This window comes from Chaetodon auriga, chromosome 1, assembly GCF_051107435.1.
Source record: "Chaetodon auriga isolate fChaAug3 chromosome 1, fChaAug3.hap1, whole genome shotgun sequence".
NCBI classification, from domain to species: Eukaryota; Metazoa; Chordata; class Actinopteri; order Chaetodontiformes; family Chaetodontidae; genus Chaetodon; species Chaetodon auriga.
In genome coordinates this window covers 14,192,786-14,214,809 of record NC_135074.1, presented here as the reverse complement: position 1 = coordinate 14,214,809, position 22,024 = coordinate 14,192,786, and the positions used below count along the sequence as shown (strand labels likewise).

General features: G+C 42.3%; 1 protein-coding gene across 2 annotated transcripts in view; it reads left to right on the top strand.

The window, feature by feature from the left end:
• Positions 1 to 508: 508 nt before the first annotated feature.
• Positions 509 to 22,024, top strand: part of LOC143316085 (frizzled-3-like) — a 33,233-nt gene continuing 11,717 nt past the window's right edge. Inside the window, exons 1-2 of one of the 2 annotated variants that reach the window (XM_076723834.1) lie at positions 509 to 637; positions 1,637 to 2,567. In XM_076723834.1, coding sequence (XP_076579949.1) covers positions 2,280 to 2,567 — 288 coding nt within the window. In that variant the 5' untranslated portion in view covers positions 509 to 637; positions 1,637 to 2,279. Of the gene's footprint in view, positions 638 to 1,326; positions 1,408 to 1,636; positions 2,568 to 22,024 lie in introns of those variants that run through there. The other variant, XM_076723920.1, reaches the window with a different exon arrangement.

The window sequence follows — 22,024 nt, the reverse complement described above, 5'->3', positions numbered from 1 at the left end:
CTTTTGATATTTTCCTCTGTTCAGTATTTGCCTGTCCATCATGCATATGGACAGGCAGACCGTCATGTGACGTGGGGTCCCAGACTGGATCCCATTTAACCCCTAGATATCCTCCATGTGACCTGGCGAATGATGCTGAAACCCTGGTGGTTCTAGAGCCTTTGATTTCTCGGGACTAAAGTGAGAAACACAAAAAACGCACTGTGTTCACACAAGCTGTGTTTAGCTTTATTTATGTCTTAAAAAGTACACCCATAAAATCTGAACGTCAAAATAAATTGAGATCATTTACCTTCACAAATAAACTCCCTATTAGCCTGAGAAATCAGTCACAGCCTCCACATCCATCCAAGACACAAAGGCCTGACCTGCACACACTCACACAGGGCTGCCGCAAACAAATAGGCGCACCCACCACACGTGTCTATCAGTATTAGTTCACATTTTATACACAATTAGCTCTCAACTGCGTGCAGCGTCCTGTGGGGCCACTTTCGTCCTATCTCTGCGCGGTCACGATGAATCCGCGTGCACGATGCGTCGGCTGCACGCTGCAGGCGACCAGCTGCAAACAGCGGAACAACGAAGTGCTGCAGTGAGCGGAGCCGGTGGAGCCGCTCCTTACTCAACACCTAAGGTAAGGCAATAACAACGGTCACGTTAGAAAGGGTGTAGGGGGTTCATTTAATCCACTGATGTCGGAAAACCAGTCAAACCTCGGCTAAAAAATGCATTAAATGAAACAGCGCGCTGCTGGGCTGAAGACGCCGCGGTGACACGCGCAGCTCCCAGGATTGATAACCGCTCTCTCGGTGAGATCCTGGCGTGTCACCGTGGGTGATTGTTGCTTCAGCGCAGCGAAGATGCCTGACTGAAGCCTGCCTTTTCACAGGTTTGTGCTTTCTAAAACGAGCCAAGCTCTCCTGAAAACAGCGCTAACGTTAAGGGCTGTGACCCGTAACGTAACCCGGCGGACGGTTAACGTTACAGATTTAATTTAACGTTGTCATTTTAACGTCAGCGCGAGCTAACTGAGCTACCCGTGCTTTCACGCGAGTTAGCTCGTGTCTAACGGTCGGCTGAGAGCAGTTTGACGCAGGTGTTAATTAAAACTCGATAAATGAACACCCTCGTTTGTCCTTTTCTTTCGATAGCACGCCACCTGAGCTTATTTCTAAAGTTTCCCGTGTGGTCAGCCATAAAGAGACCGAGTCGCGGAGTGTGAAACATCGCGGGGGAACGCTACTGTTGCCCGGCCAACCTCACACAAACATGAGAGCGTCTGATCAGCAGCGCTCACATGAACGGCGTGAAAGCCGCTCAGCTCGATGCTGTGCTTCGCTTTCAACACGTTTCTGTAGTCTGCAACCTAAACTGTGCGTGACCCCGCCGACACAACGCTTAAAGGTGAAGATAATGTGCAGGTCCGCTTAATGCTCAAAGGCAAGCATGCTAAGACACAGTCCATCTACAATTAATGATCTGCTGTAGATTTCATTAGATATTTCCATCCTGACTTGTCTGATCAGCCACACCCTTGTATCTATACAATACCAGTTGCAGTACAACTTTATTCTAGGCAAGCCCACTCTGCTTGTTTGACCATTAGGCCTTCTTTGTGTGTTTAAACCTGCAGGACCTGCTTGATGGATGCACTCCAAGGTGGCAGCTGAATGTGAAAGACAGGATTTTGCATCTTGCAGATATTGAATGCTGGCCTCGGGTGTTTAACACCACTGGAAATTGAGCGAGAGGAGACAAATAGAGGGTAAGAGATTGGAAGAGGGAGACGTGCAGCAACCCAGAGGAGACCTCCAGCAGGCGGTTGATGGAGGAGCTGCTATCTTTGAGACATGCTGAGGATGGAGCAAGGGGAATCTGTCCTTGACCGGGGCATTGCCAGGAGGTGGAGAGAAACCATATAATTTTTTTTTTTAATGATGAACACTTCAGATCAGCGCATTTAAAAGGACGTCCTGAGACACTGTACAAGAAAAGCAAACACCACAATGGCTTGTGAATTTGAAGACTGACACAAAGAGCGGCTCCATTCATGGCCTGCAGATGAGCGGGACCCCACCACATGTGTGCACTTCAGGGTTCATAATACAGAGCATAGCCGTCTGGTGGATTTCTTGCTTTTACCTCTCCCGCCAACATTAAAAATGGGCTCAGTTGCTTCTAATTTTAAGAAGCTTTAAAAATAATTCCTGCGTGTCTTCAGGACTGTCCAGCGTTTTTTTTTTTGGTAAAATCATCAGTCTGAGCCACTGTTGAACATGTCTGACAGTAAGATGCAAGCACCTGTGGGAAAAAAAACTACAACAACCTACTGCAGGCAAAGATTTCCTGTCTGTATTTCCTTTCGCCTCATCCCGATCTTCCTACTCCTCTTCTCCCTGGTTGCACCTGCCCTGTCCATTCATATGGGGTCCATAGAGAGCCACAGCGAGTTTAGCTGTGAGCCCATCAGACTGAGAATGTGCCAGGATCTGCCTTACAACACCACCTTTATGCCCAATCTACTGAATCACTACGACCAGCAAACCGCTGCGCTTGCCATGGAGGTAGGTTGTTTGTGTGTGTCATCCAGGCGGTGCGCGCTTTGTCTGTCTGTCTGTGTGTCTGTGTGTGTGTGTGTGTGTGTGTGTGCGTGCGTCTGTCACTGCACATGGGGAAATGTGATAGCCGTGAATGAGACAGGTGGAATTACATATTGTTTGTTGTATGTTGCAGTTTTCTCAACTGTATTGTGCTGAGTTTTAAATTTGTGAAAGGAATCAAACATGTCACCACTTATAGCAGACGCACAGATCTTTGTCTTGGTGACGAGGTGCAGAAATTGTAAACAACTACAAAGCGGCAGTCTGCAGCGGTTCACACTGTTGTCACGCACCTGCTGAGGACAAAAGGACTTCACATACGCTGTAAAGAGACAGTGTAAGAGACATGGGTGGCTCAGATATTATAGTAAAGCAGATATCACAACAAATGCCTCAGGTCAAAAGATATTACACCCTTGTTAGTATAGCTTGAATTAATTCACAGAAGGCAAATTTATGCTTTTGCAGTATGTGCTTAATCAAAGCAGTGTTGTAATTTGAACTCTGTGTTAATAATTATAATCAGTCTATGAGACTGAGATTTTTTGCGTCCTTTCCAAACACGACACCATACAAGCTATCAACCAGCAAATCGCTCCTATCTTTTGTCCCCAGAGTACATGGAGGTGGTTTGCACAGAAACAAAGCAGAGGCCTTGTTTTACATGGAGAGAGAAACCGGTTGCTTTTTAAGAAAAAAAAACAAAAACCCATAGCCCCAAAACACATAATCTGTAGACTATAGTAGAACAAATTGGATACATGAAGCCACACTTGGGGGTGAAGTGGCTTTCACACAAGCACGGAATATCAAGGAGTTAACAGGAGCGGTGGCTCAGTTGGGAGAAGGTGATAGTCGAGCTGCGCTCCTCATGTTACAGCTCCATCTTCTCACTACATGTTACTGTTCCATGTAGACACAGATGAATGCCTGTGGACTCGCTCAGGCACTCATGACCTTTCTTGAGTGTGAACAGTTGCTGACGGACAGGAAGTGCTATCTGTGCAGCAGCAGTGGAAGAAACTTTAAAACAGAAGGCAATTAGGGGATTTAGTGTCTGATACTCCCAGAGAAATATTTGTTAGTGTGAGGGTTTTAACCAAAAATGGGGGGAAGTGCTGTGTTGCACACTGTCTGAGTGAAATAGTAGACGTTCACTATCCGTCTATATCATGTTACCTCTCTTTTCCTTTGTTACTCCCCGGAGAGGGAGACAGAGCACAGCAGAGGTGTTGCTCAATAACTGCACCATAATTACCTGTTTGCAGCAAGTATTTGTGACTATCAAAGGCTATGTGTTGCACTGTATTCAGGATTTGGACATGTTTGGGTGTCTTAGTTGTGCAGTACTGAACTACTGTACGACTACCTTGTAATTTCCTATAAAAGAAGATCATTTTTTTCCAAACAAACAGTAAACACAAAGGCATCTTTATAGGGATAAGGCATGGCTTGTTTTAGCGGGAAAGTCGGGTTGAGTTGTTTTAATCTCCAGGCGCTTGATGTTTTTGTGTGTCTTCATTCATGTGGATGTCTGTGGGTCTCGGTCCCACTACGCATGGTTGTCATAGTTTTACCCATGTTTTGGCGACCATGTATAAACTGTGGTTTATACTCTGCAGAAGAGGGGAGGATAACAAACACAGTTAGTTGAATTAAATGTGCCTCCAGCTGTCCGTAGTTGGCATATTAAATTAACCCAGTTGAAAAGCAGATGAATTTGGACCAGGCCAATGTTGGCTGTGCACGTTGCATGTTTAATCTAGGGGGATTTTTTTTTTTATTCATAGTTAATATTGAATTAATATTTTCCAATGTCAAAACCAGATGAATGTCAGCCCAAAGATCAAGCTAAAATTATCTATGCTGCTCTGAATATTTAATCACAGAAAAGGGAACATTTTCTCATGTCAAAATGCACAGTGCAGGAGACTGTTGGAACCACTCCTGACAGATCCTCCTTATTTCTCCTTCAGAAAGCAGACGAATTAAGAAAATTGGATTGACAGCCGTGCATTTTGAATTTGCTCTGCATGTTTCAAATGGATGAAAACACTGGCTGAGTCATCGGATTCTCTTAGCACATTAAGGACCATGCAAATACTCAAATCAAGTCAATTCCCCAGTGTCTTGTCAAAACACGCTGTGTCAGATTGTAAGAGGCGTCTGTTGTTGAACTTGATTTGACCCAGATGAAGACGGAGCCAAGTAACTGACACCCTCAGTCCCTCCAGTCATGGAAGAGACATCTTTCTGAAGATGGTTGAGTGGCAACATGAGCCCTGTTAGTTTTCCTGTTCTGCTTTGACCAGGCATGGCAGTCCTGGTGGGAACTCTGGAGGAAATTTAATAATAGCTCTCATGGGACAGTGGCTGCATAATACCAACTTGTGTGTGTGTGTGTGTGTGTGTGTGTGTGTGTGTGTGTGTGTGTTCACAGATCTATACATGCATGCGCATGGGTTTATGTGCAGGTATGAGAGTGTGGTCTGAAAGCATGAAAACGGGGGTACTTTTGTAAGTATTTTATTTACTAAATAGTAATAGTATTGTAGTGTGCTCATATGCAAACATTCCTGTTAAATTAATATGTGTATCACAAGTATTGTCATTCACAAATTATATCAAGTTGGCATGTTGTAATTAAATCTCAGTCAATAGGAAATTCAGTTGATTTCCAGCAGAAAACAGAGAATTTTGAGTTATTTCTGCAGATTCCCACATTTGTCAATGCATATTGTTATAAGCAGAGCTCCCACTGGTCTGATTAAACTGCACCCCATTGTTGCTGACTAAATGTTAACTTTTACTCACCTGCCTGTTGTCAACTGTTAATGCATGCCTTGATGTTGCTGCTTGCTGAGTACTACCTTTTATTTTTATCTGTATGTAGTTTTATATGTTATAAGGTAACCTCGAGTGTCATGAAAGGTGCCTTTAAATAAAATGTATTATTAGTATTAAATTATGATACTGTTTAATTTGATAGCAGTGTCAGTTGAACCCTGACAGCATTGGAGCTGGTCCATAGCAACTCTGCTAACATCTGGATGTTCTTTGTAAACTAATTCAGCCTTATGAAACAGTTTTTGCACTCTGCTCTCTCTCTGCTGTGTTTAACAGATGTTATTGAGGCTCGATGAAACAAAAATACATGTGAAGAGAGATCAAGTGACATTTGTTGAATGAACCATTTTGGTCTGTCCAGCTCAGCTGTTATGTTTGGTTTGTATAATGACATTATTGCTTAATTCCTTAGAAATGATCAGATATTGTTTCTTTTTCTTTTCTTTTTTTTTTAAATAAAGATCAGCCTTGTAGAGCCAGTTCTTGTTTCAAAGCTGCCCTGCAATAGAGGACGGCTTCTGGTAAAACACAGAAGATTTTTCTCCAAGTGACGGTTGAGATGAGTGATTCAGAAACATCAATTTGTGCGTGTCTGTCTGCATCTGTGTTTTGGGGGATTTTACGTGTAATAAAATGTAAAACAAACAACTGCTGCCAAATCAGCGTGACGTTTTTCAGATGCCTTATGGAAACTGGAGCCATTGTCAGCAGCTGTCGTACTCGCTTTTTTGGGTCATATCGCATGACGAATGTTTGCTCTGCCTCAGTGCAAAGCTTTCGTGCAAAGTGGATCATTCTCGTGAGCTGTCACGTTGCTTTGAGTTTTGTTGTTCGTTGTCTTCAAGTCATAGGTTGAGACATATTCAAGCCCTGGATTCAAAAACATTTTGAAACCCTGCTGTATTCAGAAGAGAGTGGAGGCGTGCCCTCACTGAGTCCTCAGTTTGAGCCAACATTGGAAATATTCTTTTTCCTTTTTAGATGTCAAGCTAAACCAGAAACAGATTATCCCCAAGTGTGTGTGCATGATTAACATAGTTGGGCACATTTATTCAGTTTGACAGGCTCAAGGTACAGAGCAGTATTTATCTTGTGCATAATTGCTCAGTCTGAGTAAAGGCTAACTGTACACTAGTACTTCCTGTGTGTGTGTGTGTGTGTGTGTGTGTGTGTGTGTGTGTGTGTGTGTGTTTGTGTATGAGTGACAGGGGAGGTTAACGGTGCCAGCTGTCATCTCTCACTAGTGCTAACTAGCTGCTAATCTCTCTCTCAGTCCCACAATGAAGACATTGATTCCCGCAGACCAACCGCCATCCCATCTGCCACAATAGTCAATTAAATCCGAGGAAAGAGGGTGAGAGACTGAAATATAAGAGGGGGACGTGGAAGAGAAGGGAGATAGATTTCTAATGGAAGACTGTGTGACAAGTGAAATTATTTCTTTGGGATTGTGTGTGTGTGTGTGTGTGTGTGTGTGTGTGCGCGTGCGCGCCTGCGTGTGCACGCTTTTGTGTCTGTGTGTCACTTAGGAATATATCATGTACTGTCCATCTGCCACAGCATGTTATGGTTCCCAGAGGATGTGCTGTAGGTTGTGACATTGTTTGAGGTTCATGCATGTTAGACACAGAGATTTAGATGTATGACATCATTGGGATTGTGTGTCTGCAGTAAGAGACAAGAACTGATCACATGGGCCGAAAATAATATCACAGTATTTCAGGGTATTTCTGCGGTAATGATATTCTAGGCAATATGGCAAAATGCTGAGTACAACTTGCTGGAGATTCAGTGTTGCAGTGCTGAGCCAGGATCGTTTTTGTGCTTGGTTTAGAACTCACAAAAGCTGTTCAGCTCTCCTCGCAGGATTTTTGGCTCCCCTCATACTCAACCCGATGCTTCTGCTTGAGGTGGTGAAATAAATTTGTTGTATTGCCCCTTTTTGTTGTTACAGACTGCACTTCTTAGATGTTACCATGGTTTGTTGTTGATCTGATCTTTTGTAACCAAACCCCCTCCACGCAGCTGTAGTCGCTCTCCTTTTTGGAACTAACTCCTCCACCCTGGAGCAATGTTACTTTGTTACTGTCAGCCATGGTTGTTGCCATGTGTAAAGATATGACATAATTATGTCTACAAGTCGTAATGTTGCCATTATCACGATCTGATTGCTTTTTTTTTTTTTTTTGGTCATATTAAAAATTATGCCGATATTATCAGTAATGATATGATATGGCAGCCCTCATTCCAATTTTTTCCCTTAGTGTCAGCTCGTTCGTGTTGAGTGATTATGGTGGCGTTACAGACAAAGAAAGATGGCAGGAATGAGGGAGTGTTTATGAGTGCACAGTGCCTTCAAACAAAACGCAAGACAGTTATGAGACAGAGAACAACTCATCATGTCCATTATTATCTTTGTTAAATATATAAATAAATGAATAAAAGAATTGGCCCGCCGTGCCTGAGGACTCTGGAGCCCAGATGTCCACTCGGTCAGGGAGTTTCCTCTTGAGTTAATGAGTAGATATTTGGTTTTCTGCACTGGAGTCTTATCTTGGTGTAATTTATGTGAGATAGAGGGCATTCTCTGCCATTAATGTGTACAATATCCAGGTTATTTCTCCTCAGTTAATGGGGTTGAATTGATATATGCAGTCATTCAAATCATTGAGCAAAGGTTGATATAGTCTGGACTTTCATTCTTCATTCTTTCCAAATCAGTTGACTCAAAGCCCTGAATTTTCAATTTTCTTATTGTTTTTTTGTTATTTTTTGCATATGGAAGCATCCCCATTCTTCCACATCTTGAGCAGGGGTATATTTTGGAATATATCATGTGACATACTCTTCCCATATGTTATTGATGCACTGCCAGTTTGACTGACCAGATGTGGACACGGATAAATTGCAGCTGTGAGTGTGTGTGCTAAATAGGCACTTAGCTAAGTCTCTATGCACTTTTTGTACATTATTTCATTTCAGTTGTCAAATTCTGAGACACTGACACCACAATGCAGTGACTAAATACATACAGGTGCTGTTCAATGAATTAGAATAATTTGAAATGGTGCACTCATTACATTTTTGGAATGCATTTTTGTGCAGAAAGCAAATCAGGTGTTCACCGCACCTGTCCTACTCGTTAGAGTAATCACAGAACTCTTCACCTGTAAAAAATTAGCTCAGCTGAGCTTTCCAAAAGGCCCATTTAGGCTGTTTGACTGCGACACTGTTGTTTCATTGAATTAGAATAATGGAGAAACCATGTCATTGAATTAGAATAATTTTTATTATAATTACTGTACAATTATCACTTTCTCAGTATTTTGTGGCTGCCCCCTTGGCTTGTATGACTGCCTGAAGTCTCCGCGGCATCGATGTGACCAGCTTGTTGCAAGTTTCTGCACTCACAGCTTCCCAGGCAGTGGCGATGTTCTGCTTCAGTTGGTCCAGCGTAGTCGGCTTTCTGTCGCGAATTTTCCGCTTGACGATGGCCCAAACGTTCTCAATGACATTGAGGTCAGGCGAATTGGCTGGCCATGCCAAAACTTGAAGCTGTTTTTTAGCGAACCAATCTTTGGTCGACTTTGCCGCATGAGCTGGTGCAAGATCCTGTTGAAATATGAAGTCTTCTTCGCCAAACTGTTCCTCAACAGTCGGAATCAGGAACGTTTCCAGAACATCTTGATATACGGCAGCATTGACAGTCTTCTTGAGGAAGCAGAGTTTCCCTACACCCCGAGCGGACATGCATCCCCAGACCATAACGCTCTGGGGAAACTTGACGGATCTTTTTAGGCACTCGTGGTTGTAGGTTTCGCCACCACGACGCCAGACACGAGGACCTTGGTCACCGAAGGAGATGCAGAAGCGTGACTCGTCACTGAAGACCACTTTCTGCCAGTCTTCAGCAGTCCACTCGCGGTGTTCTTTGGCCCACTTCAGCCGTTTCTCCATTTGTTTCTTGTTCAGCATCGGTTTTACTGCTGGAACGCGAGATTTGAAGCCGAGTTCGCGCAGACGACGGTAAGTGGTTGATCTGGAGACGTCAGCACCGGTCTGCTTGTTCCACAAGTTGGTGAGCTCGGAAGTGGACTTGAACCGGTTGCTGACTGCGATCTTTCTCAGCTGCTTGTTGTCGCGCGCAGATGTTTTTCGGACGGCGGAACAGTTGGTGCGCTTGCTGCAGTTTTTCTTGAGAGCTTTGCAGACAGAAGACTGGCTGATGCCGAGCTGCTTAGCAATTTTAGTTTGGGTCAGGCCTTGTTGGCGAAGGGCTTGAATTTGAGCCACTATTCCGGTTGAGAGGTCGCGCTGCTTACCCATGATTGATTTTACAACTTAGAAATTCTACTTAACCCTGACTTTATACTGCACAGTGAACACTTTTCACAGAAAACAAAAATTTGAGCATTTATTCTAATTCAATGAAACAGTTTCTCCATTATTCTAATTCAATGAAACAACAGTGTCGCAGTCAAACAGCCTAAATGGGCCTTTTGGAAAGCTCAGCTGAGCTAATTTTTTTACAGGTGACGAGTTCTGTGATTACTCTAACGAGTAGGACAGGTGCGGTGAACACCTGATTTGCTTTCTGCACAAAAATGCATTCCAAAAATGTAATGAGTGCACCATTTCAAATTATTCTAATTCATTGAACAGCACCTGTAATTCCTGCTTTTTGCCTTTTTAGGAATATTTTTTCTTCCTCTTTTGCAAAGACATTGTGCTGCATCGCAGATGATTGTCTTGTAGTGTACTAAATATTGTGGAGTCGTTCTGTTGTGGAGCTTATATCTATTTATTTGCTTTTTAATCTATGTCGGAGAGCTGTTAAGTCAACTCTGTGGTAATGTTTTAGGCTGTAGTTAAGAATGGTATTGGCCTTTGTCATGGAAGGAAATAATCAGTTTAATAATGGCTGTATTCTATTTAGCTGCTTCACATTCAGGGTCCTGGTGTTGCGCATGCAGGCACACTGTCACACAGGGACACTCAAATAGAACAGAGCCATCATTAATGTAACATCTGTGCATTGTCTCACCCTACTGTGTCAATGAAAAGGACCTGCTGGTTTGCATTGTATTATATTATCATACACTTTATATTGTAATAACACTTTACCATTGTATTAACCTGATAATAATTCAGTTTTCTGGTATTTTCCCTTCAGGTAGTGAGGTTACCTGATCATTTTTTTCGTATGGCACAAAAAAAAAAATAATTCAGCTTTAGAAAAACTACACAGCAGAGCGTATTCTGTGCTGACATTATACCTCATTGAGTTTGTCTGGACATTTCCAGCACAATGGAGTGAAAGAGATTATAGAGCCCCCGGTCTAATGGTCAGCTAAAGAAGGGCTCATTTGGTCAACAATAGAGCACACTGTTTGTAAAGCAAATAGACAGCAACCCTAGCTCTGAATGAAGGGAAGGAGATCTGTCAGTCACTACGTTTACATGCCCCTTACAAAATCAGGTTTTGGGAGAAATGAAGTTTAGGCAGGGAATTTGTGAGTGCATTTCCATTTACATGCACTTTGCATGCAGCAGTGACTCCACATTTTTAAAGCAGTGCTGACAGTTTCAATGTATTAAGGAGATAAGACAACGCACCCTGATTTTTACTTTCTTGCTTTCGCTGTTGCAGCATTCAGACTAACAGCACAGCAGGAAAACAAGTTGTCTAATAAGAGGATTTTCCTTACTGTAGGTCTTAACTCTAAAGTCTACTGTTCAGCTATGGGAACCAGATTCTGTACACTGATTTATTTCACTGTCATTTTTCTTTAACAAGAATGCACTGCTGCATATAATTATGTTTTCTTTCATTCTACCACACTGCTGTTGGTGTAAAAACTCACTCACTCACATGCATATATAGCTATGAAACAAGGCTTATCCAACAGAAAGCTATAGTCACTCTGTCTTAATCTCTCACCTTGAGGAATGAAACCAGGTTTTTTCTTACCTACGTTTAAACGTGTTTCTCGTGTGTTAATCATACTGAGAGAACAATTTAATGAATTGAACTGTGGTTAAGGCAGTGAAGATTTTGCTGAGATTTACTGTATGATTTGCACAGGAGGGAAGGAGGGACAAAGTGTTGAAAGAGGAAAATGTGTGGAGCAGTTGAACAGAAAGAGAATGTCAAAGAGTAAGCAGAGGGAAATACTGACAGAGTGACAGGCTGTGTAAAGTCTTTAGACCCTACTGTCTCCGGTGTTTGTGTTTCTCTCACTATGGGGTCCTGTCTTTCAAAATGAGACTGCTCTGTTCAAGAATGGCCACCCTGGGGCCACCAGGTCCCCACAACAGAGAGAGTTTGTGTGTGCCAAATGTGGAGAGTTCGGGGCTTGTTGTGCTTAAGTGTGGTCTGTTGTGTTTTTTTCTTTTGTGTGTGTGTGAATACGAAAAAGAGAATTAGCTTTTATAGAGGTGTGTGTGTGTGTGTGTGTGTGTGTGTGTGTGTGTGTGTGTGTGTGTGTTCAGTGCTTCTGAAGAGGCTGATTACTCCATTCACTCTGGCTGAGACAGACAGGTCCTCATTCAGTTTAAAGTTCCTGTTTATTTCAGTTGAACTCTTGATTATCCTGCTTATTCCTACAGAGTCTATTGAAGCTGCAAACCCAAATGAAGCAATCATTTATTTATTCACAGAACAAAAGCACTGCCTGGTGCTGTTTTTTGGCAGACTGTTCCCATCAGCATAGCTGGAACCGCTGCTTATCCCGCCTCCCAATGCCAAGTAAAGAGAGATTTTGAGGAAAGATTGGAGAGACTTTTTTCATTGCTCAAATACTGCTCTGTAGTCCACTGTAAATATAGTGCGTGGTTTCCATGAAAATATGAAGCAGTGTGTGCCACTTGAATTCCCCAGCGCACTAACATTCATCTGAGTACGCTGGGTCAACGTACAGATGTAAGCATCACCAGCATAGTTTAGATGTTGCTGCAGCAAGTCCAAAAACATAAAACACAACCCATCTTCTGCTATGTCCTTCTTTTTTAACTTGTATGTCATCATTTTCAAGTATGTAAGGGCTGCACCTAATAATGCCTTTCATTATTTACTAATCTGTCCATTATTTCCCCAGTTCATCAGTTGACTGTTACTGTACAACTAAGAAATGTCAAACAATAAGGAAAATGTCTGTCAGGTGGCATCTTCATATCCCTTGTGTTCCATCAGTCCAAACAGTCCAAAACCAAAAAGGGTATTTGAGTTACAGTGATATAAAACAGGCAGAAAAAACACCAAATCATAATTTTTGAGGAGCTGGCACCAGCAAATGTTTCTCATTTTGTCATTTTGCCTTTATTAGATAGTGATGGTTGGAATACAGACAGGAAAAATCTATGACCACAAATGCTGCCGTTCAGATTTTTTTTAAATTACGGACACATTTTCTGTATTGCTAAGATTAGTCGTAATCACATAAACAACCAATCAGTTCAGCACTAAAGTATTCATAGTTATCCTGCCCTTCCATCCACCCCGCCCACGTCCTAGTATCAATGATGTATTAATGACAGTGGAGATCCTTCTTACACTTCCAGATGTTTGTGTGATGTCTGACTCGGGTTGCTCTGTATCCCATCCTACGTGTGTGACATATTGTGTGGATTGTGTGTTTTGTTGTTTGTTGGTGTTCAGCTCTGATAAAACACATAAATATAGGTTATCCATGTCTTATCGTCTTAATCTGAACCCATGACCCAGCCTGGGAACTGTGTGTGTGTGTGTGTGTGTGTGTGTGTGTGTGTGTGTGTGTGTGTGTGTGTTTGTGTGTACATGTCTGGTGATAGATGTTTAACCCTCACTCTTAAGCCCAACTTTACGCTAACATACACACACACACACACACACACACACACACACACACATCATTGATCCCCTTCTCACGCAAAGCCACTCAACACAAGGCAGCTCTAACATTTTCAGCATACTGCAGGTCAGGACTGGCGTGAGCATTAAGAGCTCTAGTGCTACTAATTGTGCTCTTATCAACTGTCCCAAAATAGCTTGCACATAAATGCATCGTATCTCCATAGTTGATAAAATGGAGGAGTATGTTCACTGGTCGCCAGGCGACGAGTTGCTCGTCTACATGCGGCGCACTCCTGCTTGTGTACATTTATTTCCTTTGATTTGTCCAGACACTGGCCCAGTCCCAGCCCCCCACTCACACTGTGACTCATCCAATTAGTCCAAGTCTCTCCCTCCAACTTAAACAATCTGATAGTTATTAATGCACATTTCACCTTGAATGTACACTGTACATGGACTGTCTCGTGGATGTTGATGTTTCCACTCTGTGATCAACATGACTGCACCTTTTAGACTATTGGGATGTTTGTGGTTATTCGTTTTGTTAAGATATGACAGAGGTTGAATAAACCCAGTGGGCAAAGCAGCAACATGTACTCCTTTGTCCTCCTTATGCTTGGTTTAGTGTTGTACACTGAGAAGGAGGAGATGACCACTGATGGTCAGAAACAAAGCTGATGTTTTGAATTGGATCACTGATAATCTAGATATGTGTTAATTACATCTGAGCAGGGATATCCAACAGGAAGCGTGTTCAGCATATGAATTCATTTGTATAAAGTCTGTCATGCTTCGCAAACTGAACATGGCCCAGTTCTGTGAAAAGAATGTAAAAAGACATTTAATTCTTTCAAATGTAATCTTTCTGTATTTATCAGTTTGCAAATACTAATGCTTGATTCCTCAAATGCTGGAAATAGTGGGCTTTTGCCTGGATCTAACAGCGTATCTCTAAGTGGTAAGCAGATGGATATGCACAGGCGGCTTGGATGGTGTTAGGACGTGTGGGTGTGCTATCTGTTTCAGCTCCATTGTCACACTCTTGGCTCCCCATCTACATCTCTATCATGCCATTTTGACCCTCTCTCCCACACCTCTCAGTTTCTTTTACTTTCACTTTCACACATTGTCAGTGTTCCTCCTTCTGTGAGCTTGTTTGTCATCCTTTCTTGGATGGTTTCACCCATTAGAGGAGTCCTACCACTGTGTGTAGAATACTGTTTGTGTGTGTGTGTGTGTGTGTGTGTGTGTGTGTGTGTGTGTGTGTGTGTGTGTGTGTGCGCTGTGCCTTGTTATCCTCAATGAGACATATCCCTGTGAGAGCTACCACATCACCTGTTGCCATGGTAGTTAAATAGGCAGAGAAAGGAAGGGAGGAATGGAGGGAGACAGACAGACAGGCAGGGGAGGGGAGGGAAATTGGATGATGAGTGCATGTTCTGGACTAAACCAAGGAGAGGAGGAAGAAGGACTGGTAATAAAAGGGCGAGAGATGAAAAGGAGATTCATACTTGTAGCTTAGTCATTGCTCGCAAGTACTATTTGTCTTTAAAGATAAGAAGAGCAATGGAAAGTCTGCACAGTCTGTGATATTGACAGACCAAGGCTGTGTAATCATGGAGAAGCATGGTGTAGTTGAATAATATAATGTCTATCCACCCACACTAATGACAAGGCATGAAGTGGAGACATACAGCAGCCTGGAGACATCAGTCCACAGTTTTTGCTTTGTTCATTGCTGTCTGACAAAGGCAGACATGACTGAACCGATTGAAGATTAAATTTCAACTAGATTGTTAAACTATCTGAGCCTGAGCTTCAGACTGAGTTTTCATTTTGTCTGACTTTATTCATTAGCCCTGGTATTGTGCTGATGTTAGCTTGGTGTTTTATTTTATCTAGGACTAACCATTAAGTATCAAGTGTTGTCAACAGGTCAGTTTCAGTTGGTACAACAACTTGGACAGCAGGATTGATCTCATCTGTGCTTATCACCATTTTCTGTAGCTATTTTACATGGCTATAGCTTCTGTACATAAGTATAATGGCAGATGTCCCCATTCTTAATCCTGGCTACTGAACTCTGATTGGTCAATTGTAGTCTTAACCAGGAAAACAGCCGTCACTGGGCCTTAACACTAGACCTATGTGAATTGCTGAACAATGGTGATCCATAAGTCTGGAACCAAGCTAAAACTATGCACCAAAAAAATCCTGAGATGTAGTTGTTCAAGAGGTTCAAGAGTGTAGAGCAGCAGCAGACCACGTGATCTCTAAATCATCTTCATGTTTGCAGGGCTGGTAAATATCTAACCAGGCTGAAACATTTCTTAATGAGTATTTCCAGTTAAATCTTGTATGGAAGAATGAACAGATGTTTGTATGTTCAAGAAAGAAAAAAAAAACAAGCAAAGAAGTACCCCAAAAAATGACAATAATACAGGGAGAAATGAGGAAAAAGACAGGAGGCAAATTGTGACAAAAGAGATTAGAGCTAAAGCAAACTTTGCATGCACTTTGACAGGCTGTACTAAGATTTCTGAGCAGAGAAAGAGAAAATAGAAAATTAACGAGTATGATGAGAGAAGACTTTGAGAAATAAGACGTGTGACTGAAAGGAAACCATGCGATGAGGGCAGTGGAGGAAAGTTGCACCGAGTTAAAGATGTGAAGAAGAGGACAGAGGAGCGACAGAGTGTGTTAATGGTGTTGCTAAAAGGTTTTGTCAAAGATAAAATGACAGGATAAAAGAGTAAGAGAAGTCAATGAATGCTGATGTTGAAAGGGAAAAAATGAGAAGTAGACATGGAGGAGGAGGACAAGTGCATGTCAGCATAATTGCCAGGAGTAAATGGGAGGCAAGGAAAATAAGAGATGAATACAGGAGAAAGAAGATAGGAGGAGAGGAGGAGGGGAAGTGAACGTGAAGGGGAATGCCATTAAAGGCTTTGTCCGGTCCTCCCGACTGAACGATGGATGGACACGGATAAACGAACAAACGAATGAAAGAGGGAGAGAGTGTGAGAGAAGGGTGCCCCTTTCTTAACTGTCTTTTCAGAGATTAGGGAGGAGAGCATCGCGGTCTGCTCAGTTCATCTATTCATGGCCAACGCCTGTCTCTCTCACGAGCGTGTGAGAGGAGAGAAGAGGCAGGCACACAGCCAGAGATGAGAGTGTGTGTGTGTGTGTGTGTGTGTGTGTGTGTGTGTGTGTGTGTGTGTGTGTGTGTCTTATAGTGTGAATTTTTCTGTGAACACATTTATCATGTGAGCATTCTGGAGTGAGAAAGTAGAAAATGTTGCTTGAGATTAAATCTTGCCAGTAAAAGTGGAGGAGAGAGAGGCAGCAGTAAGACAACAATGGTCTGCTTCAAGAATGAAATAGAAAATAGGACGTGAGCTGGTGCAAGGAGAGGGAGAGGGAGATGGAGATGGAGATCGAGATGGAGGGATCATGTAATTGCTACGTGATTGTGAAGTGAAACGGTGCACTTCTCTTACACTGCAGAGAGAGACAGGGTGTAATTGGCTCTAATGTATGGCTGCAGTGAAGAAGGATGCAGTTAATAGTTTGAGTGCGAGGAGGAAAAATAGAGGGCTCGAGCAGCAGCAGAGAGGCAATGGGAATATTATATTTTCTGCAGAGAGACAGAGACAAATGAAGAAATGCAGGATTTCGTTGCGATAGTGAGGTGAGGGGTAATGTTGCAGTTTTATTGTAGCTTGCGAATAGAGGTGGAGCTGATGTGATCTGACAGCATTAGTGCTGCAGGGCCTGACCTTCTGATTTGAGAGCGAGTTATGGTGTGAGATAGAGACGGCACAAGAGGAAGAAAAAGAGATAAGAGACCGTGTGAGGGGGATGCGTCCAGATGGACTTAGGCAAGGTTTGGCCACATAAAGCCAGAATTTTTCTCTAAATTCCTCCTCTTCTGTCAGAAAGAGGTGCGAGAAAGGTACATTATGTCCCCTGGCACATAAAAAGATCAGTGTTTCATTCCTCTTAATGTGGAGGTTCAAAGGATTGAGATTGCTGTTTGATACTAAGTCAGTGCATGTCAATGTCCCATAAAAACAGCTATTAGCAAAACATGCAGGCTACCAGTTTCTTACCAGACCAAAAGCTTTCTGGAGTTTTAAAAACACTTTGCTTTTAACAGAGATCCAGTTGGGCTTTGTGTCACTTTAGTGGTTCTTTGCATTATGACTGAGGGCTGAAAGCACTTTGAAGAGCACTTGATCATAAACACAATTATAATAAATCAATGAAAACCTCTGATAAGCCACATGGAGGCGAAAGACAGCATCTCTGCAAGTGGAAATCCAGGACTGGGTGAGATACTGTGCATTTGATATTTTCACTCAGTTCGACAACTTTGGCCACAAACTTGGGATATTTTGACGCAGCAATTGCTGCCAGTTCAGAGCTGCTTCTGTGGAGGCTTAGACCCAACCGCCTGTCACCTTGATCTGACCACAACACAAAGCTGCTGACACTTTCTGGAAGTGTGTGTGTGTGTGTTCGTATGTGCGTGCATGTGTGCGCGTGTCTGTTTCAGATTCTCACACTCTAAACACTCCTTCCGATCCATTTGACTCTCTAATCCACCGGGAAAACTTTCCTCCATTCCGCTCCAGTTTTTCTCCTTTTTTTTTTTCCTTCACCCCCCTCCCCTCCCCTCCATACACTTGACAATGTGCGTGCGTTTGTCAGAGTTGGCTAACTGGATTTTCTACAACCGTTCTACGCACTAAGCCACACACATTCTCACACACACACAAAGACACACACACACACACACACGAACGTCACCCACTGGCTAAACAGACTACTCAAACATAATACATATGTCGAAGAACTCATACATTTCTCAGTTTTGGATCTGAATCCAGATCAATGCAGCCACACTCTCTTCTTACCTGAAAGACCTTGGAGACCTTAGAAAGGTGATCAGCTGTTGGTCCTCAGTGACTTCCAAAATATCTGCTTTGCTCAGCATTTCCAGGGGAGGCTACCTGATGACTGTAGTTTCTGTACTGTGCAACAGTGCTCTGTTGTATTGTCACCATATTTAGTACTTTAAGTCCCAAACATATCTGCTAACAGGACACTTGGGGAGGAATTTTTTTTTTTATGTTGTAAAGTTGCAAAGTTGCAACTTTACAGCAGTTATCGGTTTCTCCTGTTAACCAAAAGTGTAACTGCGTGCATTACGTGACTGTTAATCTTATGCCTCTTTGTTTCTGTCTGTCTTTCTTTCCGTTTTTCTTTGTTAGGTTTTTTTTTTTTTTTTTACTTGAAGTTTTTTTTCTCCTACTTCTTTCTCTCTCCCTCCCCCTGGGTTTCTTTGGGGAGAGAGGGAGCAAAGAGAAAGAAACTTAATCCCTCTATTGAACAAGAGGTGGACCAGTCAGGGACTTTTTTCCCATTTTCCTCTGTGTCAAAAAACCCACCCTGCTTCTCATTCCAAATGCTCACAAATCACACACACACACACACACACACACACACACACACACACACACACACCGAAATCTTTTACTTGATTTTGAATTTGATTTTCACGCAGCATTGTCTGTTAGCTGATTGAAATTTGTTGTTATTCTTGTTTTCCTGTCTATCTCACATTATTGTTGAGCAAATTAAAATGTTCAAGTTACTTTATCTAAAAGCATTATTTATGTGTAATTCAAAGGGTTCAAATGGCCAGGGATGGCTTTAGTTAAACTATATTTTTCACTGTACTTTTTCATTTTGACTTTTTTGTCACATAGTCTAAGTAAGTAAGCCACCACAATGGCTTGTGCTTAAAGGCAGCAGTGCCGACCACAGCACAAAGGCATTTTTACTTTGAGACCAATCTCAACAGAGTTTTCTTCAGCGACTGCGGACTGATGCAGCCACATCTTTGCTGAATAAATGACATACTATAGAAGAGCTACAAAATGAGGATTGACAATTTATCTCCCATTTACGCTTTGGTGCAAGCAATTTAAAAAGATATTTGGGGGGCAACTTTTGCCTCTGCCGTCTGAAAGATTGAGGCATTTACAAAATGTTGGGTGCACTTAAAGAATAGTAATGCATACAACAATCACCACCTAATGCCAACATGAATAGATAAGAAGCTTCATCTGTATGGCTATAGAAAAAGGTCAGAAAGCCCTGTAGGCAAACTCCTCCCTTATGCATGCCACAGCCTGAAGTGTGTCACAAAATTACAGACTAGCAGCTACAAGTAGTGTCAAAAGAGCCAAAATGAGTGTAATATTCCTTCTTTATTATTACAATTCTGGAAATAACTGCTGTTGAAATTTTTAGCATGCTTTATTTCATCCCTTAATTCAGCCCCTGCTGATGAGCGTGAGCATGGATGAAATCAAATTACAGACTCGGCGATCCAGCGCTGCATCATTGCAAAAATATGTTCTAGGTTTCCAGTTGTTGAGACTTAAGAGCTTACTTCACTTGCACTGAGCTCAGTATTCAGCAGCATTGATCACCCCACTGATCATCCCATCCAGCCACCAGTCATCAAGATCCACATGTAGGTTTTTAACATTTACTATAACATTAGCTAGCATTAACTGCTAATGTTAGCCAGCTAACATTTACCGCCAACTTGACAACACTATTGTCTAACGTGCCAGAACAAAGACATTTTAAAGTCTCTTGTGTCAACGTCGATGTTACTCACCCTAAACAGATCAATGATGGTTGCATGTTTGGTGACGGTGGTCTGAATAATTTATTACCTGCTCACTTTCTTTAACAAAATCATGATTAGTTTGTAGCTGTCCGGCTATCTTTGAGTGAGCCCTGCATGCTTTACAGAAAGGGAGAGTCATCTTTTCACCTCATCAACACCAAGGCAGTCTAGAATACATTTTTCAGTTGTTGAAATGGCAACTTTCTTTGCAGTCTTAGTTGGGCACGGCCCAGGATCTGGGTTGCCTGACCTCTTTTCACTTATCACTCACTTACCTCTGTATGGTAGGTGGAGAGCCATGCTTGTGCTCTTGTATGCTGGTACAGAAACGGTTTTGAATTACACATTTCTTACCAATTAACTTGCTTTGTCATGGCAATGTCTTTTAAGTCTGTAGATTTTCTGATACATTATGGTTAGGCCCATGTACAAGTGAGAGAGACACTAACAAGGAGAGAGATCGATTGCAGGAAGCTGATGCACTACACATCCTTATCTCCTGCTTCTACAGCTTTCCATCTTTTGGTAGCAGCCTCCACCCTTAGGCAAGGTTGTGTGTGCTTTGCTGCTCTCCTTTCCCTGCTCTTCCATCAAAACGAACTACAAAATGCCAGACAATTCGCCCTGGTCATCCTCCATGGAAAGTTGATTGCCACCCCCTCCTCTCTTGTTGGGTGGCACAGTTAGGCCACTTAATATCAATATTCTCTTTGTGGCAGGAGATGGGGGGCAATTGCCCTGACTGTCAGAATAATTGCACACAGATATCTGCACACATGCGCTGACTTGTGTGCACACAAGCCTTGCACACTCACACACCAGAAAACACGATAACTGGGACATACTGCCAAAGACTACAAGAACAGTGACACATACACACACGCGTAACTTCACATGCACGGGAGAAATGGGCAGAATGAGGACACACAAAATGGAAGTCTCACACATATTTGCTGTAGAGTTAGTATGAGGAGACATGAAGAAAGGCTCCATTCTGCTGGGCAGAGACACACTCATGCAGAAAGCAAGTACCATTCGCTTAAGTGTGGCCTCTGGCTCGTACTACAAGTAGCAGTGAGTGAGGTGGACAGACAGGGACAGGACACCCGTTTTTGTTGAGCAGGAGACTTGCAGACCCTTATTGATGTTCAAAAGTCTTTGTGCTGGGCACATGATAACAAATTTTAGTGACAGAGCTGCCTTTTAATTGTACTCATTCTCACAGTACACTGTCAAGTCTGTACTGTATAATTAACATCAGAACCTGTAACGGTAGTCACTGCACACTATTATGAAGTACAGTAGTTGTGATTGACATATGATAATATATAATATAATACAACACCTCTTATTATTAATAGTGATCTCATAGATAAAGGTGGCAATGTACTGGACTACATTATATTGAGAGGTTTTCCTATTCCTAATTTATGAGGGAGACAGAATATTAGAAACACATCTCAATGTATAGGTAGACTTTATGGCAGCTCAGTCATATTGGATTGAATTGCATTAGACTGTACAGGTGAACCTAATAAAGTGGCAACTGAGTGCATATGTAACATGCATTAGTATGCATGAGCGTGAGCACTGAGGAGGCCTCATCATAAAAATATAATAGTAACTGATGGCAAATTTCACAGGACTTTAGCACATTTGCATTACTACTAGAAATAGAGAACACATCTCAAATCTGGGATTTCATTGCCTCCACGGTGTTAGAGTGCTACACAGTGCTACTCATTGTTTCAGGTTTAAGCGTATCTCATATGATATATATGGTTAGCAGTGTTGCCAGGCCTTAGCTCAGGCCCTTTTATCAGGATGTTCAGAAATGATTCCAATCAGTCCTATAATCAGGTACAGTCCTATACACTTGGCTACTAATGTATGTCAGTGTTGTGAAAATGAAAGTTAAGGAAATAGCACCACTTTCCAGTTGTTCAATATACATTTCTAAGTGCTTGTGAGTCGATATTTAACAGCTAAGCATACTTCGATTCAACATATGCTGAATTGCATTGGAACTGCAGT